The 25,060-nt window shown below is 41.0% G+C and overlaps 3 protein-coding genes across 6 annotated transcripts; all 3 read right to left on the bottom strand.

Moving 5' to 3' along the window:
• Window positions 1-5,150: 5,150 nt before the first annotated feature.
• Window positions 5,151-15,823, bottom strand: LOC119549279 (RING finger protein unkempt). 4 transcript variants are annotated; one of them, XR_005219396.1, is made up of 12 exons: window positions 15,731-15,823; window positions 15,452-15,661; window positions 13,703-14,122; window positions 13,442-13,644; window positions 13,061-13,173; window positions 12,744-12,852; window positions 12,445-12,567; window positions 11,798-12,378; window positions 10,218-11,742; window positions 7,188-7,289; window positions 6,465-6,535; window positions 5,151-6,389 (listed from the first exon to the last, which is right to left on the bottom strand). XR_005219396.1 is itself a non-coding variant. In XM_037857216.1 (9 exons), the coding sequence occupies exons 1-9, from the start codon at window positions 15,793-15,795 to the stop codon at window positions 11,545-11,547; spliced, it is 2,022 nt and encodes a 673-aa protein (XP_037713144.1). In that variant the 5' UTR covers window positions 15,796-15,823; the 3' UTR covers window positions 8,430-11,544. The 4 variants fall into 4 exon arrangements, 2 of the variants coding, with proteins under 2 accessions (XP_037713144.1, XP_037713159.1); XM_037857216.1 differs by lacking the exons at window positions 5,151-6,389; window positions 6,465-6,535; window positions 7,188-7,289 and having other exon boundaries at window positions 8,430-11,742; XM_037857231.1 differs by lacking the exons at window positions 5,151-6,389; window positions 6,465-6,535; window positions 7,188-7,289; window positions 12,744-12,852; window positions 13,061-13,173 and having other exon boundaries at window positions 8,430-11,742.
• Window positions 15,824-16,233: 410 nt separating this feature from the next.
• Window positions 16,234-17,501, bottom strand: LOC119560881 (probable V-type proton ATPase subunit d 2). The gene is made up of 2 exons (XM_037874562.1): window positions 16,762-17,501; window positions 16,234-16,704 (listed from the first exon to the last, which is right to left on the bottom strand). The coding sequence occupies exons 1-2, from the start codon at window positions 17,445-17,447 to the stop codon at window positions 16,338-16,340; spliced, it is 1,053 nt and encodes a 350-aa protein (XP_037730490.1). The 5' UTR covers window positions 17,448-17,501; the 3' UTR covers window positions 16,234-16,337.
• Window positions 17,502-19,277: 1,776 nt separating this feature from the next.
• Window positions 19,278-20,028, bottom strand: LOC119550897. Its single transcript, XM_037859890.1, has 2 exons — window positions 19,906-20,028; window positions 19,278-19,846 (listed from the first exon to the last, which is right to left on the bottom strand). The coding sequence occupies exons 1-2, from the start codon at window positions 20,014-20,016 to the stop codon at window positions 19,304-19,306; spliced, it is 654 nt and encodes a 217-aa protein (XP_037715818.1). The 5' UTR covers window positions 20,017-20,028; the 3' UTR covers window positions 19,278-19,303.
• Between the last annotated feature and the right edge of the window lie 5,032 nt (window positions 20,029-25,060).

Below are 25,060 nucleotides of genomic sequence, written 5' to 3' on the forward strand. Positions count from 1 at the left end.
CTCTATGTGGCTGCCACATAAATTTCTGGCTTCTTTGTGTGCGCTCCCAACTCATTACGTGCGCTGGTGTGCGTTGAGGTCTTGTGTGTCTTTGGGCATCTGTATCGGTGTGTGGGGCGGAGCTGCTTAAGGCGCTCATTTGTGAATGAACACACCGTGAACAAGGCAGATACAGATACGAAGACCATACCATACCATACCATACCACACCATCCCATCCCGGGGCCCAGACAACAATCGCTCCAGCACTTAATGAGCATGAATAAATGGAATCGCAGGCCGTGGAGCAAGCGAGACGGCCAGCGGGCCTCATAATCACGATCATATAGATCGCGCTCTTAGCCGAAACCCCACAAAACCAAAAGAAAAAAAAGTTAAAAACACTAAACAAATAAACTAACAAAAATACTTTGCAGGCCCTTCGAGATAAAAAGGCGCAGATTAGTTTCTGTAATTAGATTTGGTCCAGCATTGATTTATGTGAATATTAATGGGACGACAGTTATAAACCGAAATTGAATTTTAATGGCAACCTGTAATGCTGCACGGGAAAAAACTTTAAATGCATAGTTGGTTATATTTGATTTTTTATATTTAGAAAAATTAAAAAACAGGGATCGATTATCAATTGATGTTACTTCTATATAGAAAGGGATACAATGACTTTTTTATTTTCTCTTTTAATTTAGCAGGTATTTCAACACAATGCGGTTAAATTTATTATTAGTTTTTCTAGTTTGTACACTGCTTGTGGACAATAGCAAAAATAGTGTTAAATCTTATTTTTTTAAGTAATAACCACTTGCCTTTTTTGAAGTAGAAGTCCATTTTTGAAAAAGGTTCATTTGCGTTTCAAAATATTTTGAGCGATCAGCAATAAATTAGTTCCTTTATTGCTGATCGCTATTGCATATATTTTCTGTTATAGTACGTATATGTCAACATGTTTTGATCATTCGTTGATACCCACATAACATTTTCAAAAATTATTTAATTTTTGTTTCATTAGCTGCCGTTTAATTTTATTTTAATTATATGTTTCATAACAAGCTTAGTATAAGACATATTACATTTTGAAGTAATACTGCTTAAACCTTATCTTAAAAATACGATAGTTTGTATATATTTAAGAATGGCTTGTGTTGTTTAGTATATTTTCCGTGTGCCAGAGCCTCGAAATAGTCGAACCGGAAATGCCCAGACCATTCGCTGGCCAACTGGAGACCCCAGAGCCCAGAGCCCAGATCGCAGCTCACAGCTCCCATCTCCTCTGAGCCAACTCGGCATGGAATCCATGGACAGATGCCAGGCAGATGCCGAAGAGCAGATGGAACGCCATTTTCTGTGCGCCATGGCGCGTCCGCATCCAACGGCGTCTCCGTCTGCTTTTAATTTCTTTTAATGGAAGTTGTTAACATGGCTGCTGCTGCCTCGCCCGGATCGCCTCCACCTCCGACCGCCTCGATCCCTTCCTGCTGGTCTGCGGCTGATTTTCGGCTTGGATCCCACCATTCCCACCAACGCCATGGGTTGCGGCTGATTTGCTCTTTTTGTTTCTCTTACTTTTCGTTGGTGTTTCGATCATAAAACTTCGATATGAAACTTGATTTTTTGTTTCTTTTTTATGCGCTTCCACAGGTTGGGGGCATACGGCTTATGTAATGCGATTTGGGGTGGGTGAAGGGGGCAGTCGCTTAAGGATGATGAGAAAAAGAAAAGACACCTACTTTTAATTCAAAATATAAAATGAACAGCATGCCATAAAGGCTGATAAAAAAGGAAGGTACTTTTTGGAAAGTCATTTTTAAAGCCAAAGTTCCACTTTAATTATTTACCACAAAAATATCAAGGAAAACAGGTGCATTAAATACTAAAATTGAAGAAATTGAGGATGAACAACATTTTAAGCCAAACAGCAAAAAAGTTAATATAAACGGGTATTGAAAGAAAATTGAAAGACTTCTAAGATCTTTAATTTATCTTAAAATACTTTTTAAAAATACTATTTATTGTATATAATGTAAATATATGTAAATATCATTTTAGAACATTAAATCTAAATTTATAGAGTATTTAATGATCGATTTCAGTTCCGTCCCCACAACTATTCCGCTTTGGCTTGGGGTTCATTGAATTTCAGAAGTGCTTTATGGTCAGTGAGCTAGCTGTGGCTGGCAAGTTTGTTGCCAAAGTCTTTTGTTTTGGCTGCACAACTCGCGCCGCTCTGGCATTAGACAGAATCATGAGCGGCCACATAATTAACAAATAATAATGGCCATAACGCGTGCTTTGGCCCCGTCGCACCGGTTTCTTCGCTCGGTTATCTCCTGTGAAGGTCGCGGTAATTTAATAACTGATACTAACTAATATTTACGAGAATATTTATATTGTTTATGGCCACTTTTGGCTGGCACATACCCAAAAGGGGTACGGAAACCAAACCAAAAAACCAATCCAAGCCGATCTCAGCCGACGTTCTCATATCAGGCCAATGCTGATTTCTATTTGATTCCAAGAATCAGGCACTCAATCATGCTGCGAGTGGTGGGACTCTTGTTGTGACTGTTGGCCTCATAGCGTGCGACAAATGCCACTAACGGTTTGAGGTCTCTAATGGATGTTGACATTTACGGCTACTAGGGATTGGGTTTGGGATCGGGACTGGAACTCCGACTTGTATGCACTCGGGCTGTTTAATTCACATAAATCTAAGTGAAATGCCATTGGGGAATTGCTGCCGAGTTAGAAATTAGGCAAATGGATGGATGTGCCTCCGGTATTCCGGGGAATTTGCCACCACAAAGGCAGGAACAGCCACTGAATGGGCCCAGGAGCAAAAGGGGCAGGGGGCTTGTAACATAAACATTCACAGCCAGAGTCCCAGTAACTGGGCATAAAAAGGGTCTCAGTAACACTCGGGAAGGCCAACCTCTGTGTGTGTGCTGTGTTCCCTACAAACATTTGTCAACCGGGCTCCTTTTGATCCTGGCCGGCACGAGAGTCAAAAAGTCGTAAGCGGCATAGTTATCATTGTGCAGTGGTTCCATTGTGCTATCAGCTGGCAGCGATCGATGCGGTTTAAACGGCAGTCGGGGCAGTCGAGATCTCGGTGAGTAAGCAGTGTCCGCTGGCCCAGAGGAGGGCTGCAACAGGAAAGGCATCTCGGCCACATGCGGCGCGTATTTGGCCAACAGTTTTTGCACGAGACAAACCACAAAAATGCAGCTAAATGTGCCGAATGTTTCTGCCAAATCAGTACACAAATCAAATGTCGGTAGATATGGAAACATATGCCACTTATTCGCTGGAAATTGAACTATGATAGCTTACCCCATATTCTTGGAATCATTATCAACGTTTTTAAAAAAAACATATAATTTACAATTCCAATTTTATAAGATCAGTTTTAGCAAAGGTAAACCGGGATCGGGCTATAATAGCAGGTAATAGTTAACAGAACCATTTAAGATATAGTAAAGATAAGTCCTAGAATTCAGATTTCAAATTTTTTTAAAAAATATTTAAGATTTAACGGACTCAAAACGAAATAAACTCTCTTATATTTTATAATATTTTCCTAATTGAAATATTAAAATGAAAAACAAAGCTTTGTTTTATCCTGAGAGATTAGTACCAATATCCCAAAATCTTCTTACAACCAATCCATATCAAGGGTATTAACCACTTCGACTTAAGGGCTTTTACTCCTGATTTGTTGTTAACAAATTGCACTGCATCATAGAAGAAGATCCCATGGAGCTTCTCCCATGCTCTCTGCAAAGCCAGGCGGCAGCACTTACTTAAAATATTAAACAACGCTGAGCCGTTGTTGCCCTCTCGAGCATTCGAGCATCGACCATTGAGCATCGAGCTGGAGGAGCTACATAGATCCAGTCCAGACGCAGACGAGTCACATGGATGCCCTCTCAAGTGGCCGTGCAGGCGACAGCCCAAGGGGCGGGGGATCTGCTTGAGGGGCATGGGCATGGGCATGGGTATGGGATCTCGTATTTAAATGTGTATCATGGCGGTGGTCAAGTGAAGCGCATGCGTTGATGGACTTGAATTATATGCGACTTAAGCTCTGCGGCTGCCGTTGCTGATGCTGCATCGGCATCCTCGGCAGCCAGTGCCATAAAAATTAAAAGTCATTATGGCCTGGAACAGCATTTAAGCCGTGGCAATGCGAGTGTCTTTCTGAATACGAGGAGATGGAGATGGGGATGGGCATGGAGGCGAGGAGACCGTGGCACATTCCCACAGTCTTGGGCTCTCGGAGTCCCAGTCCCACATCCCGGGATCGCATCGGATCGGCTCGAGTGTCGCTGGGCTGTCAGAAAGTGCCATGAGACGGCAGCCACATGCGTCCACTTGGAGTGGGTTAATATTTGTTTGCTTTATCATTTTGAATTGACAGCAAAGTGGCGCTTGTTGCCCTTGTTGTTGCTGTTGTTGTTGCCGACGGACCCAGCGGGCGGGCCGCGTCGAAGGCTCAAGTTGTTTGTTGTCTGCGCGCCGATTATGGAAAGTTGATGACCAACAACAGCACGTAAAACACATCATAGGTGAAACATCGGAAAGCTGCCCCTTTTCAAGTGCTTTTGGGGTCTTAGAAAATTGCACATTTTTATCTTCTTTGGAAAGGGGTTTTCAATTTCGAAATGCCAATAGTGGCAGTACTCCCTTTTTGTTATGCGCCGCTCGTGGCCAAATGCCGCCTGGCCACAAAAACCGCACGCGGAATGTAGATTTGTAGCCGCCGGCAGCCAGGGGTTAAAGGGGGCTGGAAACGGAGGGCGGGCTCTGCCGAGCAACACTTCGTTAAGTTGGGGCCAACATCAACGTCAACGCCTGTGCCGGCTAAATAGATTTTCGATACTCTATGGGAGCGTCATGCACTCTTTAGCGAACTTGTTTGTTTTGACCTCCACCAAACTTTAAATTATTAAAAAAAATAATTAAAATAGAAGATATTTGTTTAATATAAATATAAAAATATTGAAAAGAAGCACTACACATTTAAGCAATAAGCAATAATCCATATCCTTATTTATATATCTAGTTTTATTCGTATAGAATACTTTAAGTATAAAATACAAATAGCTTGTAAGATGCTAAATATTTAATTTTTAATTTTAATTATTTTGAAATCAGCAGTGCTTCGATTTGGCACATATAGAAAACAAAACATATCTGATTCTCATCTGCGAAAATACATTGTTTCTTATAAAATATAAAACTTGCACTACACTAAAGGTATTTTTACCACCTTATTTATTATTAAACTAAAAAACATCAAAGTTAAAATATATACATACTTAAAAATGGAAGTATCGAAGGGTAACCACTGTTTCGATGTCCCACCTATAAGAGCTTTCCTGTCATTCTTTTTTGGGGTCGCCTTGCGCACTCCTTCGCTTGGCTTTGATCTGCGGATGTTGCAGGCAGGACGGCAGGCAGTGAGGCAGTCAGGCAGTCAGTCAGTCAGAAAGGCAGTTCGGCAGTCAGGGCCCTGAGGTAGTCACACGAGCCCCATTCCGTCCCGACCAACTGCAGCAAATTGAAAATTGATTTTTGAGCAGAGCTCGGCGCGCCAAGTTCGCTGCCTAAGTCTTTCGTTTCGTTGTGTTTCGTTTCGATTCGATTGGATGAGTCAAACTGCACGCCGTGAAATTCCCACATAAATTGCGCGCGTTGTCAAATTAAAAATGCCTAATGAGCTGATCGGTCCGGGTCCGATGCAAAAGAGCTGAAAAATGCATTAGAAGCAGCAGGGACCCGTGGATCGGTTCGGTTGGGATCGTAGGTCCTATATATGTATATACACCCTTACTCCAGTCGGCGGCGGCGGCGGCGAAATGTATCGTGTTACAAATCACGGCGGGGGAAGCGATGGCAGCGGCAAGAACAAGTTTCGAGTGGAAATGCGTGTAGCGTGCAGCGTGCGAAACACTGCAGAACATGGACACGAATCGAGATCGAGGCGAAAGCCTGACGCTGATGCTGGATGCTGATCTCCTCCCCGGCTGCTCCTCTGCTCTTGTAAATGTCCATCTAAAAATAGTTGGGCGACGGCGGTGGCGGGTGGGGATCCATGGATTTGCCAGCATGAAAAATGGCAACACTTTTGCGCTCATAAAACCTATTTATAAGCCACGGCCGCAGCCAGCTACCTAAGTTGGGTCTCCAACTCCAACTCCATCGATATGCCCGTCAGTTTGCACTGCAGCGTGCTCCTCCACAAGCGCAGGCGCAAGCGCGTGAGATCGCCACGCAAGATCAGAAGGTAAGGATGGCAGGCAGAAGGCAGCAGGCAGCAGGAGCCCATGGACCCCGGTCCATCCAGTCCAGTTTGAAGACGGGACCACACAAATACAGGCACGCGTTCGCTGACAGAATAAAAATTGTTGCGCTTGTGTTTAACGCGCGAACGCGGCGATATCGCAGCAACGGCAGCATCCTACCTTGTTTCAAACTGGCTCCCTGGACCTCGGTGGCTCGGCTTAAAGTGGCAGTGGAGAGATGAGATGCTACACTGAAATCAAATTTAAGAGGTTCCTTTATATGAAAAATATTTGTAAGAATAATATCGTGGTTTTAATTTATACCCTTTAAAGCATAAAATATTTGTTCATAAATATAACCATTTTTATCGTCAAAATATTTTATCAACTCAACTCAGCTCAACTTAAAAATTTCTATAGAACATTTTGGACTTTATTATGTTGGTGAGAATTATTAAAAATATAAAAAATTTTATACAAAAAAGGTATTATTAAAATTCAGGATTAAATAAAAAATAACCGGCTTGGATATAAATGTTTCTTGAGTAATTTTAAAAATATCAAGCAAATTATAACTAAAATTGTTTAATTATAATTCAAGAATATATAAAATTAACATTTTTTAAAAATGTCTATATTGATGCTTTCCTTGGTTTAAAAAGATATGTATGTATATAGAAGATATTATAGTTAAAAAGAGGCTTTTAAAATGATGGTAAATTTTTTTAAAAAGGTGACTGAAAATGACTTTGGTTCTGATTTTTCGGCGAGTGTAAGGGCAGGGCAGGCAGGCAGCCAAGCATTGTCGGCTTGCTTAGCTATCACTGAACGATTATCGTGCATTTTAAAATTCTTACGAGTTTTGTGCTGCTGATGCCGATGCCGATGTTGCTCTGCCTTTACCTTTTATATTGCCCTTTTCTCTGCTGCTCTTTGTTGTGGTGGCTGGGCCAGATTGAAATCACGCATGGGAACCAAGCGCCTTGGCTTTGTCTTGTCTGCAGACTGCAAAAAAAAAAAGAAATGAAAAGGGAACACACAAAAAATTGCGGCATTCTCATCAACAAATTAGGAAAGGCACTCAGGGGGGGCTTGCTTTAAACACGGTTTTATTAATCTTTCTTTTAAATAGTAATTTGTATTTATCAATTTGTTAATTGCATAGTTTACATAGTAGTAACTCTCCTTAGCAAATGCCTATATAGAAACTCCTGCTGTCCACTCGATTATTGCCAACACTTAGTTTCGTAAATATATAGAGGTGTGTATATTCGGATTGAGGCAGATGCTTTTGTTGCTTTTGTGGTCGCCTTGGACAAACAATTGTTCTCGATTTCGAAATACATAACTAAATTGCTACACAATTTGCTTGATAATAATTTGATAATGCTATCATAGTTAATATGTTATATATATATATAAATGTTCAAATATTTTGTTGTATTCATATCCTCTGTGGGCATAACTAGTTAAATAATTGATTTGTTAAGGTTGCATTGTCTACGATGTGGAAGGGTGTTTTTTGAGTCGGAGTCTATTGTTTGTAGCTTGTCACTTATTTTGGTTTGCTCGTTTGTCAAATATTACAATGCTTATTTCTTGATTCTGTCTCTCTCTAAATATCTATATATATCTTCACTTTTGACAATAACTTTAGCAATAACACACAACATTGCCTGGTGAGGCAAGAAAATAAACCGAGTCACTACGAACTGAAAGAACAAAATTAATGGAAGCGAATGAACATCGTTAAGCAAATATTGTGTTTGGTCTTTAGGTTTTATAATATCGGGGGATGTCCGTTAATTTATATTGCAAGTGATAAAAAAAATTGCTTTGACCTCGTTTCAGCTGCAATTAATCCCCGATAAGAAATTGTATAAGTCAAGAGCTTTATGACGTCGGAGCAATATCAGCGCATCGGTATTAATATCGTTCGACAAGACCCAATAATCGGAGGTAAATAAAAAGAAGATATACAAACTAATCAGAACTCAAAAAAGCGACGATATGAACCGCAAATAAAGTATACAATTTTCATAGATATTCTAAATGGGTAAATATATTTCCTAGGCTAGTTGTAAGTTGTCTTATGAAGAGCTGTCGATTTTTCTCGAATCTCTAGTTCATTTCGTTTATTCCTAGTAAAAGTTTCAAATTCTGTTTATTTCACTTAGGTCTTGACACACATTTGTAGTATTCTAGAAAAAAATAAATTTATTCATATTGATTCCACTTAGTTTATCGTGTTTCACTTATTGTGTGTGTCTGTGTGGGCTTGGTTCGCACAAAATTGCATAAATCTATTTGATTCATAATTGTTGTAGACAAGTTTAAAATACTAGACAGTACTTTCGGTTGCGAATTGCTCGTTATCCACGAGGATAACTCATCATTAAAATTCCTGTTCGGTGTTCAGAGTTTTCATGTTATTTGGTTGCTATTTGTGGTTAACTAATCATGTTAAACCTTCAGTTACAGTTGCCTATAATTTGTTAATTTATTACGAATTAACTACTATGGTTGAAACAATTGGTAGCAAACATTTGTTCTTTGTTCTAGAGCTAGAGAAGTAATTGCCTTTGCTGTTGTTACTCGTTCGAGATTTCTTCCGTTAAATTTTTATTTTGAGAATCCTATAAGCTAGCTACTAATTCAATTTGATATTTTAGACATTAACGATCTTGATGTTTCTGGTCTACGTGTATGTGACAATTTTTTAAGTATTCTGTGTGTCCATATTTGTTCAACTATTAAAATTCTCCTCCTTGCCGTTTGTTTTCTAAATGGAGCTGGAGCTTTACAACATATTATCTTGTTGTCATTCTTGTTGTACATAAAGTCAAGTTGATTTGTTTTATTGCTGTTTGCTGACGCGAGCTTGCATTTACATATAAATATTTGTGTTTTTTTTTGTTATTTTTTGTTTTTTATATATTTCTGGATCACATATTCAAGTAGTTTCAAAATCACATAAAAATCACTCTTACAGTAGCGTATACAAAATACATGTGTCATCTATAAATATACTTTTCGATCTGGTTTATGCATTGATTCTTCTCAGTTGAGATGGCGTGAAATGGATTTTGTGACATGTTGTAAAATTGCTTTGCATTGGTTGGTTTGGATTGAGGTTCGAAAAACCCGTAAGTCGATAGACATCCCGTGAATATTCGCAGAGATTTATAAAGTAAATTAGCAAATGTTTAAACTGTGCCCGGTCGATGAGAGTCAAGGATATTCTGAGAGAGGTATGCATGTAGTTTAGTCTGGTATTACACACACTAGATTTGCGACTCAACAGCTCCATTATAAAACCAATTTTCTCATTATTTGTTCTCGTGATTTTTAGTTCTTTTGTGTACATTTTGTCATAAACTATTAAAGCATTTATAAGTTAACACACATTTTTGCTTATTGTTATGTTTATTAATTTGTATTTCTTGATGATTTGGCTTCTACAAAACACAGTACAAACACACACAGAGATAAAAGCCTTTGCGCTGCCTTTCCTAGTTACTTAGCTTTGTAATATAATATTTTATCGTTTTCTTATTTTTTGTATATCTTTATAGTGTTGCTTTTGTTTCCAATAAATGCCTATGCAGTTTCATTTTCAATTCACTCCCAAAACAGTTCCGTTTTGATTACATGTTTATCAATTTAACTCAACTAGCTAACAAGACGTTTCAGCTTCGTTCAACATTGTCCACAGATACCAATTGATTACTTTTTATAACTTTATTTTTGCAGAAAAAATACAATGGTTTTTGAAGACGGTTTTACATTAACTCTGGTTAACATTTTCATTAAACTCTGTTCATTTCGCTGTATCGAGTTACTTTTATTGTTTATGCTTTCTACATCACACTCGTCGAATCTGCGTTCAATTTTTCCATAAATATATATATCTATTCATATTCGTTCTTGTACCATCAGCCAAATGCTTGATTTATATATCTTAAATATTACGTTCTGACATTGACGATTATTTTGTTTTTGCCGTTACTAAGTGGAAGCGTCCGGTTGAGACTACGAAAGTAAAATGAAGATTGAAGTCAGCTGCAACGTAAGTACTTAAAGCACTATTTAAATCACAAAATAACCTAATAGAGTATATACGTAAGTTCGTAATTTTGTGGCTGGTTATTGGCATTGGTTAACAAACGCTGATCCCACCAAAGCCTAAATAAAAGCAAAGTGTCTTAATACATTCAACTTGTTTTTCAGAAAACAAAATGAACTCTCGATAAGGAAAAGCGTTGTCGCATTCAGTTACATTTCAGTTTAACGTCTATAATTACTTTTGTGCAGTTGGAAAAAAAATTGAAGCGAGTACGACTAAGATTAATTACCTGTCAGTTACATAGATTTTATGACGCTTGTCTTGGCTTTCAGTTGTAGTCTGCTTTCACAAGTTCGAAACACATACATATAAAATACAGTTTGAAAATCGGCTTATATAAAATCACTGGTGGTTTTTGTTTGTTTGTGGTTGTTTGCTGCTCTCCTATGCGACAATACATTGTTAAAGATTATTAACTTGTTCAATTTGTTGATTTCTATAAATTTGTTAATAGTCAATTGCTAAAAGTGTCTAGAAAAATTAATATATTATATATTTATCATATCATTCAACCAATTACATCTTGTAATGGCCTAGTTCTCATAATTTCTTAAGTAATACTAGTGAAAAGTACAATATGACTGAAAGTGTAGCATATTTCAATACAAATATAGAGATACACAAAATATATGGTTAAAAAAATAAATGAGATATTGCAAATTCGTGCAGTTGATTAGATTAAACGATAATTTGTATGCCTAAAGACAGAAAATATTAAACAAAATTAAAATAGTTGGTGACATAAAAGCATAGTAAAAAAAATCAAATTTAAAACTTTTTCCTGTAGTCGTTATGAGAAAAAAATGAACAAAAATAAAATTACATACTTAATTGTTTAGAGCTGCTATCTAATTCAATTAATAGTTTGTGCCTAGTAATTGCTAATATTCATGACGATAATTTGCGTAGAGTGGAAATATAAATTATATATTCTTTGCCACACGCACATGTGGCATGTGGCATCTCCTAACCGATCAAAAGTTTCAACTTTTTGCTTATGACTAAAGTTTGCTTTGTGAGTACCACATTGTCATGCTGTTCGCGCCATTGATCCCCATGATCCATCCGATCTTCTTCGGCATCCGATTTTCAGCCAAAGGGCCACTTGTGGTCCTGTTGCTGATAAAACATGTTCTAGGTGTGTGTGGTTATCACCGGCACCTGACAGTAGGGGCACTCGGTGACCGAGCCAGCGCAAGAATTGCAGATGGACAGGTGGTTGCACGGCTCCAGGGTAACCGTACGATTGTTTTCTTCGCACTTCATGCACTTCTTGGCGTTTTCTAAATATAATACTTTGTCGACCTCCTCCAAGTCAGTGCGCAGCTTTGACTGAAATGGCATTTAATTAGATGCATCGAAATGGGAAAATAATCCAGGCACTAACCTGCAATTGCTTCAATTTTTGTATGGATAGATCCCGCAGCTCTGCCGGCAAGTTAAGTTGGATCTGGGCCAGATCGTAGCGCTCCTTCCACTCCTGTGCCTCCTGCTTGGCCTTGTCGCGATGCAACTCGGCGATCTTCAGCTTGCAAGCCATGTCCTCGTAGCGACCGTTCAACTTGTGGATCTGAGCATTCTTCGTGAGCAGCTCGTTGGTGATGCGGCCCAGGTCGCTGTGGTTTTGCGACTGCAGCGATTGCAGACTGAAAGCATTCTTGCCCGAATTCAGAGTGTTTTCAAACAGATTATTTCCCACTGAGCTGCTGTTGATGTCGTCGCGTATGGTATTCAATTCGGATATCCTGACCGAGGGACTGATCGACAGCCCGTCGCCAAATCCGGGCGATATGATGCGCGATGGGAAGAAGAGACTGCTCTCGTTCTGGGTGGCCGAGAGTGAATTGCTGAGCTTGTTGGAGCCGCCGTAGTTGAAGGCGTCCACATTGAAGAGATTGGCATGGTTGGTGGGACTGTAGGTGAGCGAGCTGCTGGGAATGTTGACGGCGAAGCCACCTGAGTTGAAATCTATGCAAACAGAATTAGTATTAGCATTGGCAATTAGTTGGTAAACGTTGCTCGTTGATCACTTACCGTTAATTGAGTTACTTAGAGTCGTATTAGGAATGTTAATTGGCGCCGAGGAACGTGTTAATAAGCTAGTATTGGCCAGACTCGACGACAGTGAGTTCTCGCGCGGATCGTCCAGTGAGCAAGCTGCTTGCAAAGAATGAAGACAAATAAATAATTAAGATTCAAGTTAGGCAAGTGGAGCACAGGGCAAGGCGTTTGCTGTCTTAGCGCTGACATTTTTTGTCCACAACCAACATTTAGGATAGTGAATTCGGGTGTGTAACTTAGGTGTATGCATGTCAGGACTCTCGGATACTCACAACGACTGTCCATGGGTCGTGAGAAACTTAAAAATTTGCTGGAATTTGTTGTGTTTTCCAAAGCATCTACCAACATTTTATTGGTACTATTACCATCAATGTTCAACAACTACGAAGAGAACGAAACAAGAAAAAATCGAGGATCGCAATGAGAGCAGGCCACAGGATTCAATGGTTTGGTGAGAGTGTTAAGCAGTTAGCTGATGTTGGTTAGCTGGATTAAAACGACGTACGATGCGTGGTAGTATGTTTGGGATTAGGCGATGCACATCGATGGCTTGGATGTGGGTGGGTGTTATTGGCTCGGTAATACGTACATTATCGCCCCTTTGGAATGCATCCTGGGCCTGAAGGTCGGGCAAGGCATTGGAAATAAGCTCGCTTAGGGACACCTCGTGATCCCACGTCTTCTCCTCGGCAATTGAACATGCTTTTTTTTTGGATTGGGAATAGGTACATGGGCAAGCGACACCGAACATTGATTGATGCATTGGTATTCAAAGGATTCAATAGTTTTACAGTAGTTTAAAACAGATTTGCGGGTTGATTGATGAGGCGAATAAAAGACAAACATAGAGTTAGAACAGGAAAGTAATAGCTTGGCCCTACACAATTCCCCACTAATTCCCAACTGGTTGTGGAGCACAGCGCTGAAAGCCGAGGATTAGCTAGTAGGGTGGCGATTCTTCTGTACTTACGTTCCACGTGGGCAAAGGCGCAGAAGACGCTGCGCGGACAGTAGCCGGCCTGCTGGACATCGTTGCACTTGGTCGACTTGTAGATCTCCGGATGGAACTGCTGTTCGGTGCGTGTGTGGCAGTACTGGCAGTTGTCGCCGGCCTCGCAGTTGCCCGGTTCGCCCCATTCCTCGCCGTGCTTGACATTCGGGCAAGGAGTCGACCTAAAAGGTAAAAGGTTGTCAGATCTGGCTTTCAGCTAATCCCAAGGAGTCTCCTTACCTGTACTTGTACTTCCTGGGCGAGCGTCGCTTGTCCTTGCTGTTGTGGTACTGTGGACAAGCGTATCCCTGGCGGCACAAGCGCGGTGGGCGCTTGCAGGGCTCTGTCTTGTAGTTGGCCAGCACATAGTTGGTGTCCTGCCACTTGGGATCCTCGTTCATCAGATTGCGTTCCTTGTCTAGGGCATTCAGAGCATTAGTGCTGTCCAGGGTGCTCTCTGCATTCTGCAGGGTCTCCAGCTCTTTGATGTCATAGACCGGTGGGCGCTGGTCCTGCATTCCGTGGGCAAAGGCGCAGTGAAGTCCGTTCTTGACGCAGTATCCTCGGCTGTCGGTGTCGTGGACGCACATGCATGTCTTGTAGTAGCGCAAGTGGTAGCGCCTCTCGGTGTCGCCAGCAGTGCGGTGTAAAAAGGGGCATCTGAATGGGAGAAAGAAGTTTTAGTGACGTCAAAGCAGGCTGTAGCCATAAAGATCTCTTGAGTCTAGTGTTTCGACTGGGAGATACCTGTTAACAGGTTAGTCTTGAGAAAAAAAAAGGTATGCTAGTAAGCAAATTATAGGGTCCACAACTTTATACACCCTATTATTCGACTTTGAGTGCTGATAAAAAACTGTAATATGTACATACAATCAATCTTTAGCCAAAAAGCAAACCGGAACTTCGCCTTGGGAATCCAATCTTAATTTTCTGGATTTATGATTGCTGATAAGGAATATCCATACATTTTTATGTACAGATAATCATCTTTTCAAACTAAAAATCTTTATATTGCCTTTTTCGGTTTTCTTTTCAATGATTGACTTGAATATGATTTTAAGTATTTAATTGGTTTAAAACTAATTGAGTAAAAATCAGAAATGGCCAGCTTAAGTTAAATTGATAATTTTAAATAGACTTATATTCAAATTGGGACTTTTGTTATTGTGGTTCTACAATAGTAACCAGTTTTTAGAGCTGGGAACTCTATTTACATATCTGCCTTGTACCACTGATTTTGCCTCAAAACAATGTACCCCCGCCTACCCTGCAAGTAACGAGTCTTTAAAAATATATAGATAAAATAGGGGTCAGAGGTCGGGCCTTGAGTCTGGGTCATAAACTCAGCCCGCGTTGTTGTTTCTCTGAACGATTGTAATTGCGTTTTACTTTTAGCCCGTTCTTGCGCTTGGCAGAGCTTTTCTCCAAAGCTCGCCAGCCACAATAACTGTACATTTCGAAGCTGCCGGGGGAAAATCAAAATAAACGAAGAAGAAAACACGCAAAAGCGAAACGCAATAAAAACAATGACGCACACACTTGTAGCGGTGGCGTGCGTGAGCGTGTGTGCCCGTGTATGTATACGGCGAAAGAGCAACAACCACCATCGCAAGGCCAAAACGGATGCTGATAAGAATTCGCTAGCCCAATAGAGCTGGAATCACTTTCACTTTTGCACGGTGGTGACCTCGCCTCCCCCCACACACACACACTCACACACACAGTAGCAGAGCCACCCAACACCCATACGCACCTATGTACAATTTCACTTTTAGCTTTCCAGACGACGCCGAGCCCCCGCACACACCCGCACCATACATTTTGTTTGTAAACACGAAGACAAGAGATACACACACATCGCGAAGGAACGAGAGCGCAAAGAGGAAACGAAAAAATACTACGTCGTTCGCTATTGCTGTCTCATCCCCGAGCGATTTCATCGGGAGGGGGGATCGGAAATCGGGATTCAAAAACCCCAAGGATACTCACTCGTCGCCCTCGGGACAAATGCCAGTGGTTTCATCGTATTTGGTGCAATAGTTATCCGCACTGTAGTTGAAAGTCCCGTCGCGTTTTCGAACGGGGCGACGCCGACGCTGGTTTTGAAAATGCCAATTGAAGCAGACGAAGGGGCGATGCTGGTTGCACTTGTGCTGCAGAAAGGACTGGCACTGCTCCACGCGGAACTCCTTCAGGTATCTGCAATCGAGGGGGGTAGAGCGGGGGGTCACTCGAGGGCACTTTGAACAGCAATTTCCAGGTATTTACGTGTAGTGATTGGGCTTTTCCTGCTGCGAGGAGAGCAGCAGCTTGTTCGTTTCGTTCGCCAACATTTTACAGTGTTTAGCAGTGTGCTAGAAATGTCAATGTTAGAAAACGGCGAAACATCGATGAATTTGCGATAGAGATGGGAGATCTGCGCAAAAGAATGGTCCCATGCGAATGTTAGGTGGGTGTCTCGACTATCGCCGCCAACATTTTGTCGAGGCCTTACTGTCGGTATATTGAGGTATATGCCAAGAAAATGCATAAATTTACCGACCGTATTTCGTATACGGTCCTACGCAAATGTTAGAAGGGTGTCTTCGCTAGAGACACCCTCGATAAACCACCGGTATTGTTCGATATATACCAAAAAATTATCAACCTAACATTTGGGTGGCGATGAGGCGCGAAGATTTAAATGCAAAGGGAGAACAATTGTTTTATTCATGTATTAACAAAATGCAAGCATTTATTTTTATTTATTTATTTTGTCTTAATGTTATGAAACAAATTTCTAAATTTAGAAACCAAAAAATCATTTAAAAATTATAACTAATAGTGAACGAAAAAAAGCTTGGATTGTACCCACTAATGAAAAATGCCTTATTAATTAATCAAAGGGTATGGGAATGTAGGCATTGATTTTGTCCGTCTGGCGCTGCGCAATGCACTCGCTGATCCAAACGATATTGCGACACTCCAAATGCTTGAGTTTCATGAACGAGTAGAAGACCCCGAACTGAAACTGCTGCAGGAAGGTCTGTACATTCTTCTTGGCCTCGACCATGAGGAAGCGGTCCTCCAGCGTGATCATGCCGTCAGTGTCGCGCTCAAAGTTGTCGAACATCTTGCCGTATCCATCGAACATATTGCACACGTCCCTTATTTTATCCGAGTCATTCAGAACGGACATGCTGGCCAGGGCGATCTTGGGCAAGTAGCCGCAGGAGGGGAACATCCTAAGCCGATCCTTTGGACTAAGAGGGATAATTAGACTATAAGGCACCCAAATTATATACCTTTTTTATTATTACCTGATTTCGCTGTCTATCGAATTCACTGCTATGGTGATGGTACGACGATCCGCCTCGAAGGACAACAGATTGGCCATCACGTTAGCAGTAGTGCCGCCCAGTTCATTACAAAAGGCATAGAATTTCTCCAGATAGGCGCGGTACAAGTGGGCGCGGATAATCTCCACGTCGAGGTGATGCAGGCCTCCCATGGGCAGATCGGGTGGCACAAACTGGGCGATGGGCGTGTCAATTAGGATGGCGTCGAAGAGCTCCGAGGAATTGGTGGCCACCTCGATGGCGCCCATTTGGTCAAATTCACCCAGCGGGTGGCACATCTTCAGCAGACGCTTCATGGATCGGTGGTTGTTCAGGCCAGCAATCAGAAGCGCCACGTTATCGATCATAAAGGGATAGCGGATGTACTCCATAAAAGTGGTCAATGGTTCGGTCGCATGACTGCGTATGTAGTAGTACTGCTGCAGAAGACGGTCCCTCAAGGCCCTTTCGATCACCTCCACGCATGGTTCCTTGTTTTCACCTCCGAAAATAATGCCGTAGTCTGTGCCCTGGATGCTGATCATCACGTCCTCCAGGGAATCGCATTGGGTGAGGTTAAGATAGTCTGAATGCTTCAGCATACCATTCTTGAAGCCACGCGTTAGTGCCTCCAAGTAGCCCCACTCCGTATTGAAGATCATAGACATTTTGACCTATTGTTTTTCAACTATTATTTAAAGGTTTGTACTCCCAGCAACTGTGAAAAGCTGGTGGGTAGTGAAAGGTACAACTCGGAAGATGTGATTGTGTGGGTGGAAACAAAGATGTCTCTTTTGTTATAACTTATAAGATTGTTCTTAAAAATAAAGTAACGGCTGGTTTATTTAAATTTTTAGCGCTGCCATCTTCTGAACTGCTTGTCAAGCAGTTAATCCTAGGGCCGCCCTGCTTATATTGGGCTACCATACTTTTAGCCTTTTTTGACGGTATGGCAACGTCTTCTAGAAATTTTGAATTTGAATTAAATTTCCGTTAGTTAATTATTTATTTATTTGATTGCGGTTAAAGTGTTTCTAAGTAAAATAGTTATAAATATTGGAGTAACCCCACTCTCACCGTACTGTTTACAGATCACTTGGCTGCATTTCATCCGCTTATTCTCCCGGAACTCCTGCACATGCGCCTGGAGAGATGGGATGCTGGATGGGATTTACCTGTTGCTCTTGTTGCCACTTGTTTGTTTACTCAGTCAACTAGCTGCGCTTCAGCCAACAGCATTCTCACTGCAAGTTGCCATAACATTCGGCCTTTCATCTAAAGCAAATAAACATGTGAATTTCTCGCTGGGACTTTGGTGTTTTAATATTGCGACGGTTTGGCATCGCCTTGTTAGTTTCGCCGCGTGTGCATCGCATAAATGTGGCAGTAAAACGACAATTATTATTCCCGCCGAGCCATTTAATTGCCCATCACAGGGGTGTCAATGCGGACAAAGACAAATTCTCACTTTCGGTTATCATCAAACATAAATAATTCTCCCTGGCAGATGAAAAATGAAACTGTCACAACGGATCTTATGTGTTTTTAACGTTGGAAATATGGTAAGAAATATACAGAATGTGAATAACTAGTTGGCGGCCTTTAGGTTTGAATAAGTAATTATCATTTTGAAAACTATGTATTAAAAAACGTTGTAAATCCAATAAATTGATAGTCAATAAAATATAAAAAATTTTAGTATCTTAAACATTGAAATTTAATTTTCTTGATTAAAAAATGTTTAAATAAAATATTACTAACATTGGATATAATACTTTCATCCAAGATTCAAATATTTTCAAAGTCGATTGCGTCTTAAAAGTGTCGCTTTTGTCTTATTTCATTTTGATTGGCAAGTTCTTTAAAGTATCAATATGTTACGTTTCTAAATTTAAATTTGTGGATGCTTCGGGGTCAATAAGTTTTGGTGGACTTAGGAATTTATGATTAATTTTTAGGTCAATGGCGAATGCTTAAGTCACGAGTGCCACCTGTTATTTTCCGATGGCGCAGTAGTCAAAATATTTAGACAAAGTCTTGCCAACTGACAGAAGTCAGCCGATATGGGTAATAAATAAACACATTGTTGAACTATTTAATTCGGGCAGTTGTCATGTCGGGGGCTCGTCACTCTGCTAAATTTTCCATGCGAAAAGTCTTAGGCTGTCGCTGTTTTTTGTCCCCTGCTTAAATCCCTGGTCATATGCCCGTCAAGGAGTTCAAACCAAGCCATCATTTTCAGATGGACAAGTGACAGCTGAAATGCGTTTCCAACACATGCAACTTTCGCTCAAAAAACACAAATCATCGCGTGGGAAATGTTTTTCCCAATGGCGAAAACATTTCCACGGAAGCAATGGGGGTGTATATGTACTTTTGCCAAACTCATGACGAATGCAGGAAGTGTTTAAGCTATAAATAGAACCATTGTTGGATAAGAAAGTATTGCGTTTTCTTTGGTATATTTAAGAATTTAAGTTGAGAAAATCAATAGCTAACGTTTTTTTTTGTTTTCTTGGTAAAATCACAAAGATATCTTTCCACCATCCCGACTGCCCTTAGCACTCTTTGTGTAGATGGCTCTATAAATATAAAAACCAACAGCTGCATGAACTGCAACCACAGTGCAAATGGCCGAAATAATGTCGGCATCAATGTGGGCGAAACTCTTGAGCACCACAAACTTGAGGGCAAAGAAGGTGGCGATGGGAAAGCCGAGTATCAAAGAGCAGTAGGACATCAGGAGGAGGACTATAAACACGGGACCATGTATCTGGGTTTGCGACGGAATGAGTACCTCCCACTCGGTCCACAACTCCAGCTTTTCCATGCGCGGAAACTCCTGGACGAAGATCAGGCGCAGGATATATCCCGTGATCAGGACATGCATCACTATCACCGTGGCCACGGCAGATCCAATGGCCCCATTCGTATCACTGTTCCCATAGAGCGGTTCCATAACAAAGAACTTAAAGGTGCTGAAGATCACCACGGGAAAAAATAAGAAAACGGCCAGGAAGAACAGAAGCTGCTGCATTCTATCCAAAAGATACTCGGCTCGTCTTTTCTGGAGGGGAATACAAGTAGATTAGGTTCAATGTATGGTATGCCCTTCAATCTGCTGACCTTCCCTGTTGATTCCTGTTCCAAATTGTTCAAGTCCTTGGAGCAACAGGGTTCTAGAGACGGTCTAACCGTCTTTTTACCGGGATAAATCTTGCGGAGCTTGGCAAACATCTTTATTTTAGGTTATATTCAAACAGGAATAGTAAAATCAAGGCCTACTTTAGCGGAACTATGATAAATTCTTGGGATGTGGCCATATTTTTTCAAAATACCTAAACGAATTTTCATGTCCTTATTTATTTGAAGACCCCCTGCTAATAATAGAATATGTCTTAAGTATTCCCCCATATAACTTGACATGGCAAAACAACATCTAAGCTCAATTAAGGAATTAAGGAACCAGCAAACATCCAATTTTAGCAGCGCATAAAGATTGCCACCACGCGAGGCAGATATATCTGGTCGCATGACCGCGCGACATGACCATATAATAATTAGTCTTAACTTAACCACCCCAGTAGTCAGAAAAAGAACTTCTTCAGATTAGATAGGTGTAATTGGCCAGACGGCGGAATCCGGGAGAGCAGAGTACAGTTTACAATCTAGGGGCTACCTGACCGATAAAGTTACCAAATCAACGTCGTGATTTTTATAGACACACTCGACTCAAAAACCGCGCCCTCGATTTATGGCCAAAGATTATTTCTGGGTCAGCTGACTCCAAGGGGATCGGGTGTTTCCCCAGCGAAAATCATGAGTAAACTGGCTTGCAATTCCTAAATTTAGGCTACTGCAAATCAGTTATCAAACTTTCCACTGACATTCCCGATTTCGTAGTTCATTTTTTATAAATAGTTTTCCATATACTATGCATTTGAGAAGGGTTATTTTAAGAGATGAGCAAAAATTCAGAGATTATTAATATTTATATATTTAAAGAACACTTGACTTATTTTTCTTGAAGCATCAACTTGCTTTAAATTTCCTCTTATAACTCAGTTATTCAAGGAAAAAGTATTTAGGGTTCATAAACATTTAATGAGCACTGAGATTAGCTGGTATTACCATACAGATTTGGCGTTACCTTCGTTTTAAATTAATAACCTTATCTAGCTTTACCCTCACATTACTCATACGCAACGTTGGCCACTGAATTTCAATTAATAACAATCAGAAAGGGAGTGTGATGAATGAGCTTATCTAAAATTGTTGACTTATATTTCCATGAATCATAGTAATTTTTAACCAACTGGGTACTTTCAAAATTCTATAAATATTTCCCTTTAAGTGATAAAGAAGACGCCATATTTGTGTTTTGGTTTTCAGCACGGTTATCCCATCATTTTGGTGTGTTGCCGTTGCCAAGGGCTAGCACGCATCCCCAGAAATAGATTGTTTGGCTCTTGTTCTAGCCATACTTTATGGTCCGCCAGAAAACTGGCCCCCATCCAAATGGCCAACAGCTATGAGCGTGAGAATAATGAAAATAATTAGAACTGTGCCAAGTTCATATTTGGATTGGGTCAATATCCCAAAAGTATTTCGACAGGTTGACAAGTGGGTCTCGAATAGCTTATTAATTGGGGGAAGCTGGTCATGCAAATTGCACGACAGCTAATGGCGAAACTATTTGCAATTCAACTCCCGCTGGGGTTACTCTGAATCCAGATCCTTCCGGTTCAATTCGAAGAGTGTCCTTGAACCGAAGCTGCTTTACTTATGCATACATGGAACGTGCAGCTAACTTGTACGCATATGTGCATGGCAATTATGGTAATTGCCCTGTCTGGGCATCCGCTTCCCGTTGGCGTCCCTTTTGTTTGCTTGGCTCTACACCGAACCACCCTTATAACCACCCAACCAACCAACCAACCCACCACCCCGCACATCCTGACTGACCTTGACTGCAGTTTCCCCCTCATCCTTTTGTGAGGAGCCACAGGACTCGCGCTAACCTTGAAAAACACGTTGACCGTCACTTGAGAGTTGACCAAGTTTTATTGGTTTCCTTTGAGTGCAGCGGAAAGTTTTCCCCATTGAAGCGTGGCCCGGGAAAAGTGCGACCATCGATTTTCAATTAAAACTCGCTTGAATGGGGGACTTTTCTTAGAAGTACCTCTGGGAATCTCTTGAATGCTGTGCCCACTGTTGATACAGTAATTCAGCTGTTCAGCGCTCCATTAACCATTATCCGATTTGCATACAAGGGAATTGTTTGGCTGGGGGATTTAAAGGGACTTTAACTCACTTAAGATCCACATCCATCAGCCAGGAGTGCCGGTCAAAGACTCGGGGTGAGTTTAATGCTCTTTTTCAGCTGTCTCTAGAATCATATGTATCCTTCGAATGTTGCCATAGGTCGGATTTCGGGCAATCAACATAAATTTATTGCCACTCGGGGAGCGCTCAACTTTGAACCGAATTCGGTTCTAAACTATTTGCTGACCCTGGCGCCTGACCCTGGAAAATCTGTTGCTTTTTTCTGGAAAAAGGCGGTCAGGAGACGAGCTCGAAATAACTTTGGTGACATGTGATGGATGATTGCCTTTGTTCTCCGTCCGGGGTCAAAGTGGGCCGTAAAACAACAGGATAGAATGGCCCTCCTAATGAGTGTGTTAATGAAAAGAAAATGCTGCCGGGTTCAACTTCCTATGAGAGACAGCTGAGCACATCAAATAACACAGCTATAGATTATAACAAAAACTAACTTAATTAAAGATTGTAGCGAATAACAAATAGCTAGCCATTAAGTTACCTCAAGATTGAAAGTAGAGCAAGTAATATTTATTATATTAAAATGTGGCTAACACTTTTATGAGAAAACTATTTTGTTTAAGCTACTTAATATTTACAATTTTCTAGGTGACTTTGTTTGGTGTTAGTCATTCGGTTAGCATATTCCCTGACTTTAAAAAGTCTCTTTAGATAAATCAGACCAAACAGTCGCAGTTTAAAGTCTAGACCTGACCAAACAAATCTAGTTTACTCCAAGTCACTAAGATGAACGCGAATGGATGTCCCGCCAGCCTGAAAAGCTATAGTTCTGGAACCCCCTTTGGAAAAGATAAGTCAATGTCAACTGTCGTAAATTGTTGCTAATATTTGCGTACGAATCCGTCAGTAAAAAGTCGCGCTGAGTCAACAGTAGTCATGCGCCAGCAAAGATCCAGATTGGGATACAGGTACAGGTGCAGATACAGATACAGGTACTATAAAAGATACTGCTCCAGATACAGATACTAGTACTGATAGGGGTGTGACAGCGAAAAGCCTCGGGATGGTCGCGAGTCTGAATTTATGGATAGCTTTGTTGACCAGCGTGACAGGGGAGCCATCAGATGTGTTCAGGCTCCAAAAGACAGTTTGCCATAAGCCGAAACACCGTCGATGTCATAATCATTCGGGTATTTCCCGAGTTTATCCCTTTGTTTGAGCTGATAGTATCCATTAGTGCTGGAACTTCGGTGGAATAGGCGCCTTAGCTGAAGATATAGCAGAATTTTGCATATTTAACATCATAAAAGTGGCCTAAGACCTTAATACCTCGACTGGATGGCTCATTAACATTAAAGTGACCGCTAAGTCACAAGGGGAAATTGCACACTCCAGATAAGTTTGGATTAGGCGCTTTGGCAACTAATTAGGGACAGTTGGTGGACTTATGGCACTGGCCATTAACGTCACACAATATCAGCTGATATCGGCAGGAAGGACTTGAGACTCGAGTATCGCTTGGAAGAGCCAAGGGCAATGGACGAAAGTATCTAAGGGTTGAGTTTGTAATCGGACATGTGCTTTGTCTACAATTTCTAGAAATATTGCTTGATAAGAACCTTTATATTCCGAAGATCTTACAATTTTATTTTCCCTTTAAACGTTTTATACTGTAACTTGAGTCGATAATGCTTTGATACTTTTTTTTCAAACCAATGTAATAAATAAGAATTGGGGCACGTCTTGCATTGGTTTCCAAAATTATTGCCTATTCAAACATAGATATTTACTGTTCAAGTTCCTTCTTGATTTATGTTTCCCCAAATAAAATTCATCACGAATTCTTGTGTGCAATTAATTTGTAAGGCTCTGTCTTGTATTTGCCCAATAAATCTTGGGACTTTGGAGCATGGCAGATGTCTCCTTTAAGTGCATACTATTTATATACATTTATTTATGCCTGACCGAGGTGAGCCTTGTGTGGTTTCCTTGCAGCTGCGGCACGTTCCGAGTGCAGAAGGATTTTCTTTGGGGATCTAAACGCATCCTAGGTCACCGCTTCTGGCCAGGTTGGCATGCAAATGGCCCACTTTTGTGGTGCACCGTGTCATGCAATGTGGAGTTCAATGGCCGACCAGAGGTCATCGAAGGACGTCAGCGGGCTGACCCCTGCCCCTCCCCCTCCCCCTCTTCCATTTCCATGCCGGGCACGCAATGACATTGACATGCGTTGGCTTAGCAGTACGCTCAGGTTGCGGCCAACTGCAAGAACCACCCGCAATCCACCTCCTTAATCAAGCAGATCCGCTGTACGTGCCCGTACTTATTTATTGGCCACTGGCACTTGTTAGCCAAGGCCTGAATTAACCTGCAAGTTGGCTAAAAATAGCCGCAAATGGTACTCGCAACTGGGTCGTCGAAAGTATGCAACACTTCTTGGCCACTGAAAGGAAATTACAGAACGCCACATAACGTAACATGGAAATCAGGGGGCTCGTGTCAGGGGATTACTTTAAAATCGAAGGATATCTTTCAGTATACTCAACCACAACCACGTGTGCCAGCCACGTGTCTTTGTCTCCGCTCATGCAAATAATTCAATTTTGTTGATGGTTTCGCTCAAGAGCGGTTCCCCAAACAGCTTATGAATTCCCCGCCCTTTAACCATGACCTTGAGAATTAAGAGGATGCATGCGCTTTCAAAACCACTGAGGTTACCAGCCCTACGCTTGTATCTAAGTAATCACACTGGGAAAAATAATCTTTAGTACTACTACAAAGTGAAATCAATTAAAAGCTAAAAGTTGCACTAAAAATACTAATAGCTATTACTTTTATTATCATATCATATCCCTCTCTAACTTTATGGTTTCTTATAAACTTCTTTATTTCTTTCAATCATAACTTTGATAATGGATTATTATTCCCTGTGCACACAAATCATTCTCCACTTCAGCACATGTCACTAAGGCACATGTGTAAGAGGTCTTGGGGGAGTTAA

The sequence above is a fragment of the Drosophila subpulchrella genome, chromosome 3R (assembly GCF_014743375.2).
Source record: "Drosophila subpulchrella strain 33 F10 #4 breed RU33 chromosome 3R, RU_Dsub_v1.1 Primary Assembly, whole genome shotgun sequence".
Classification (NCBI taxonomy): Eukaryota; Metazoa; Arthropoda; class Insecta; order Diptera; family Drosophilidae; genus Drosophila; species Drosophila subpulchrella.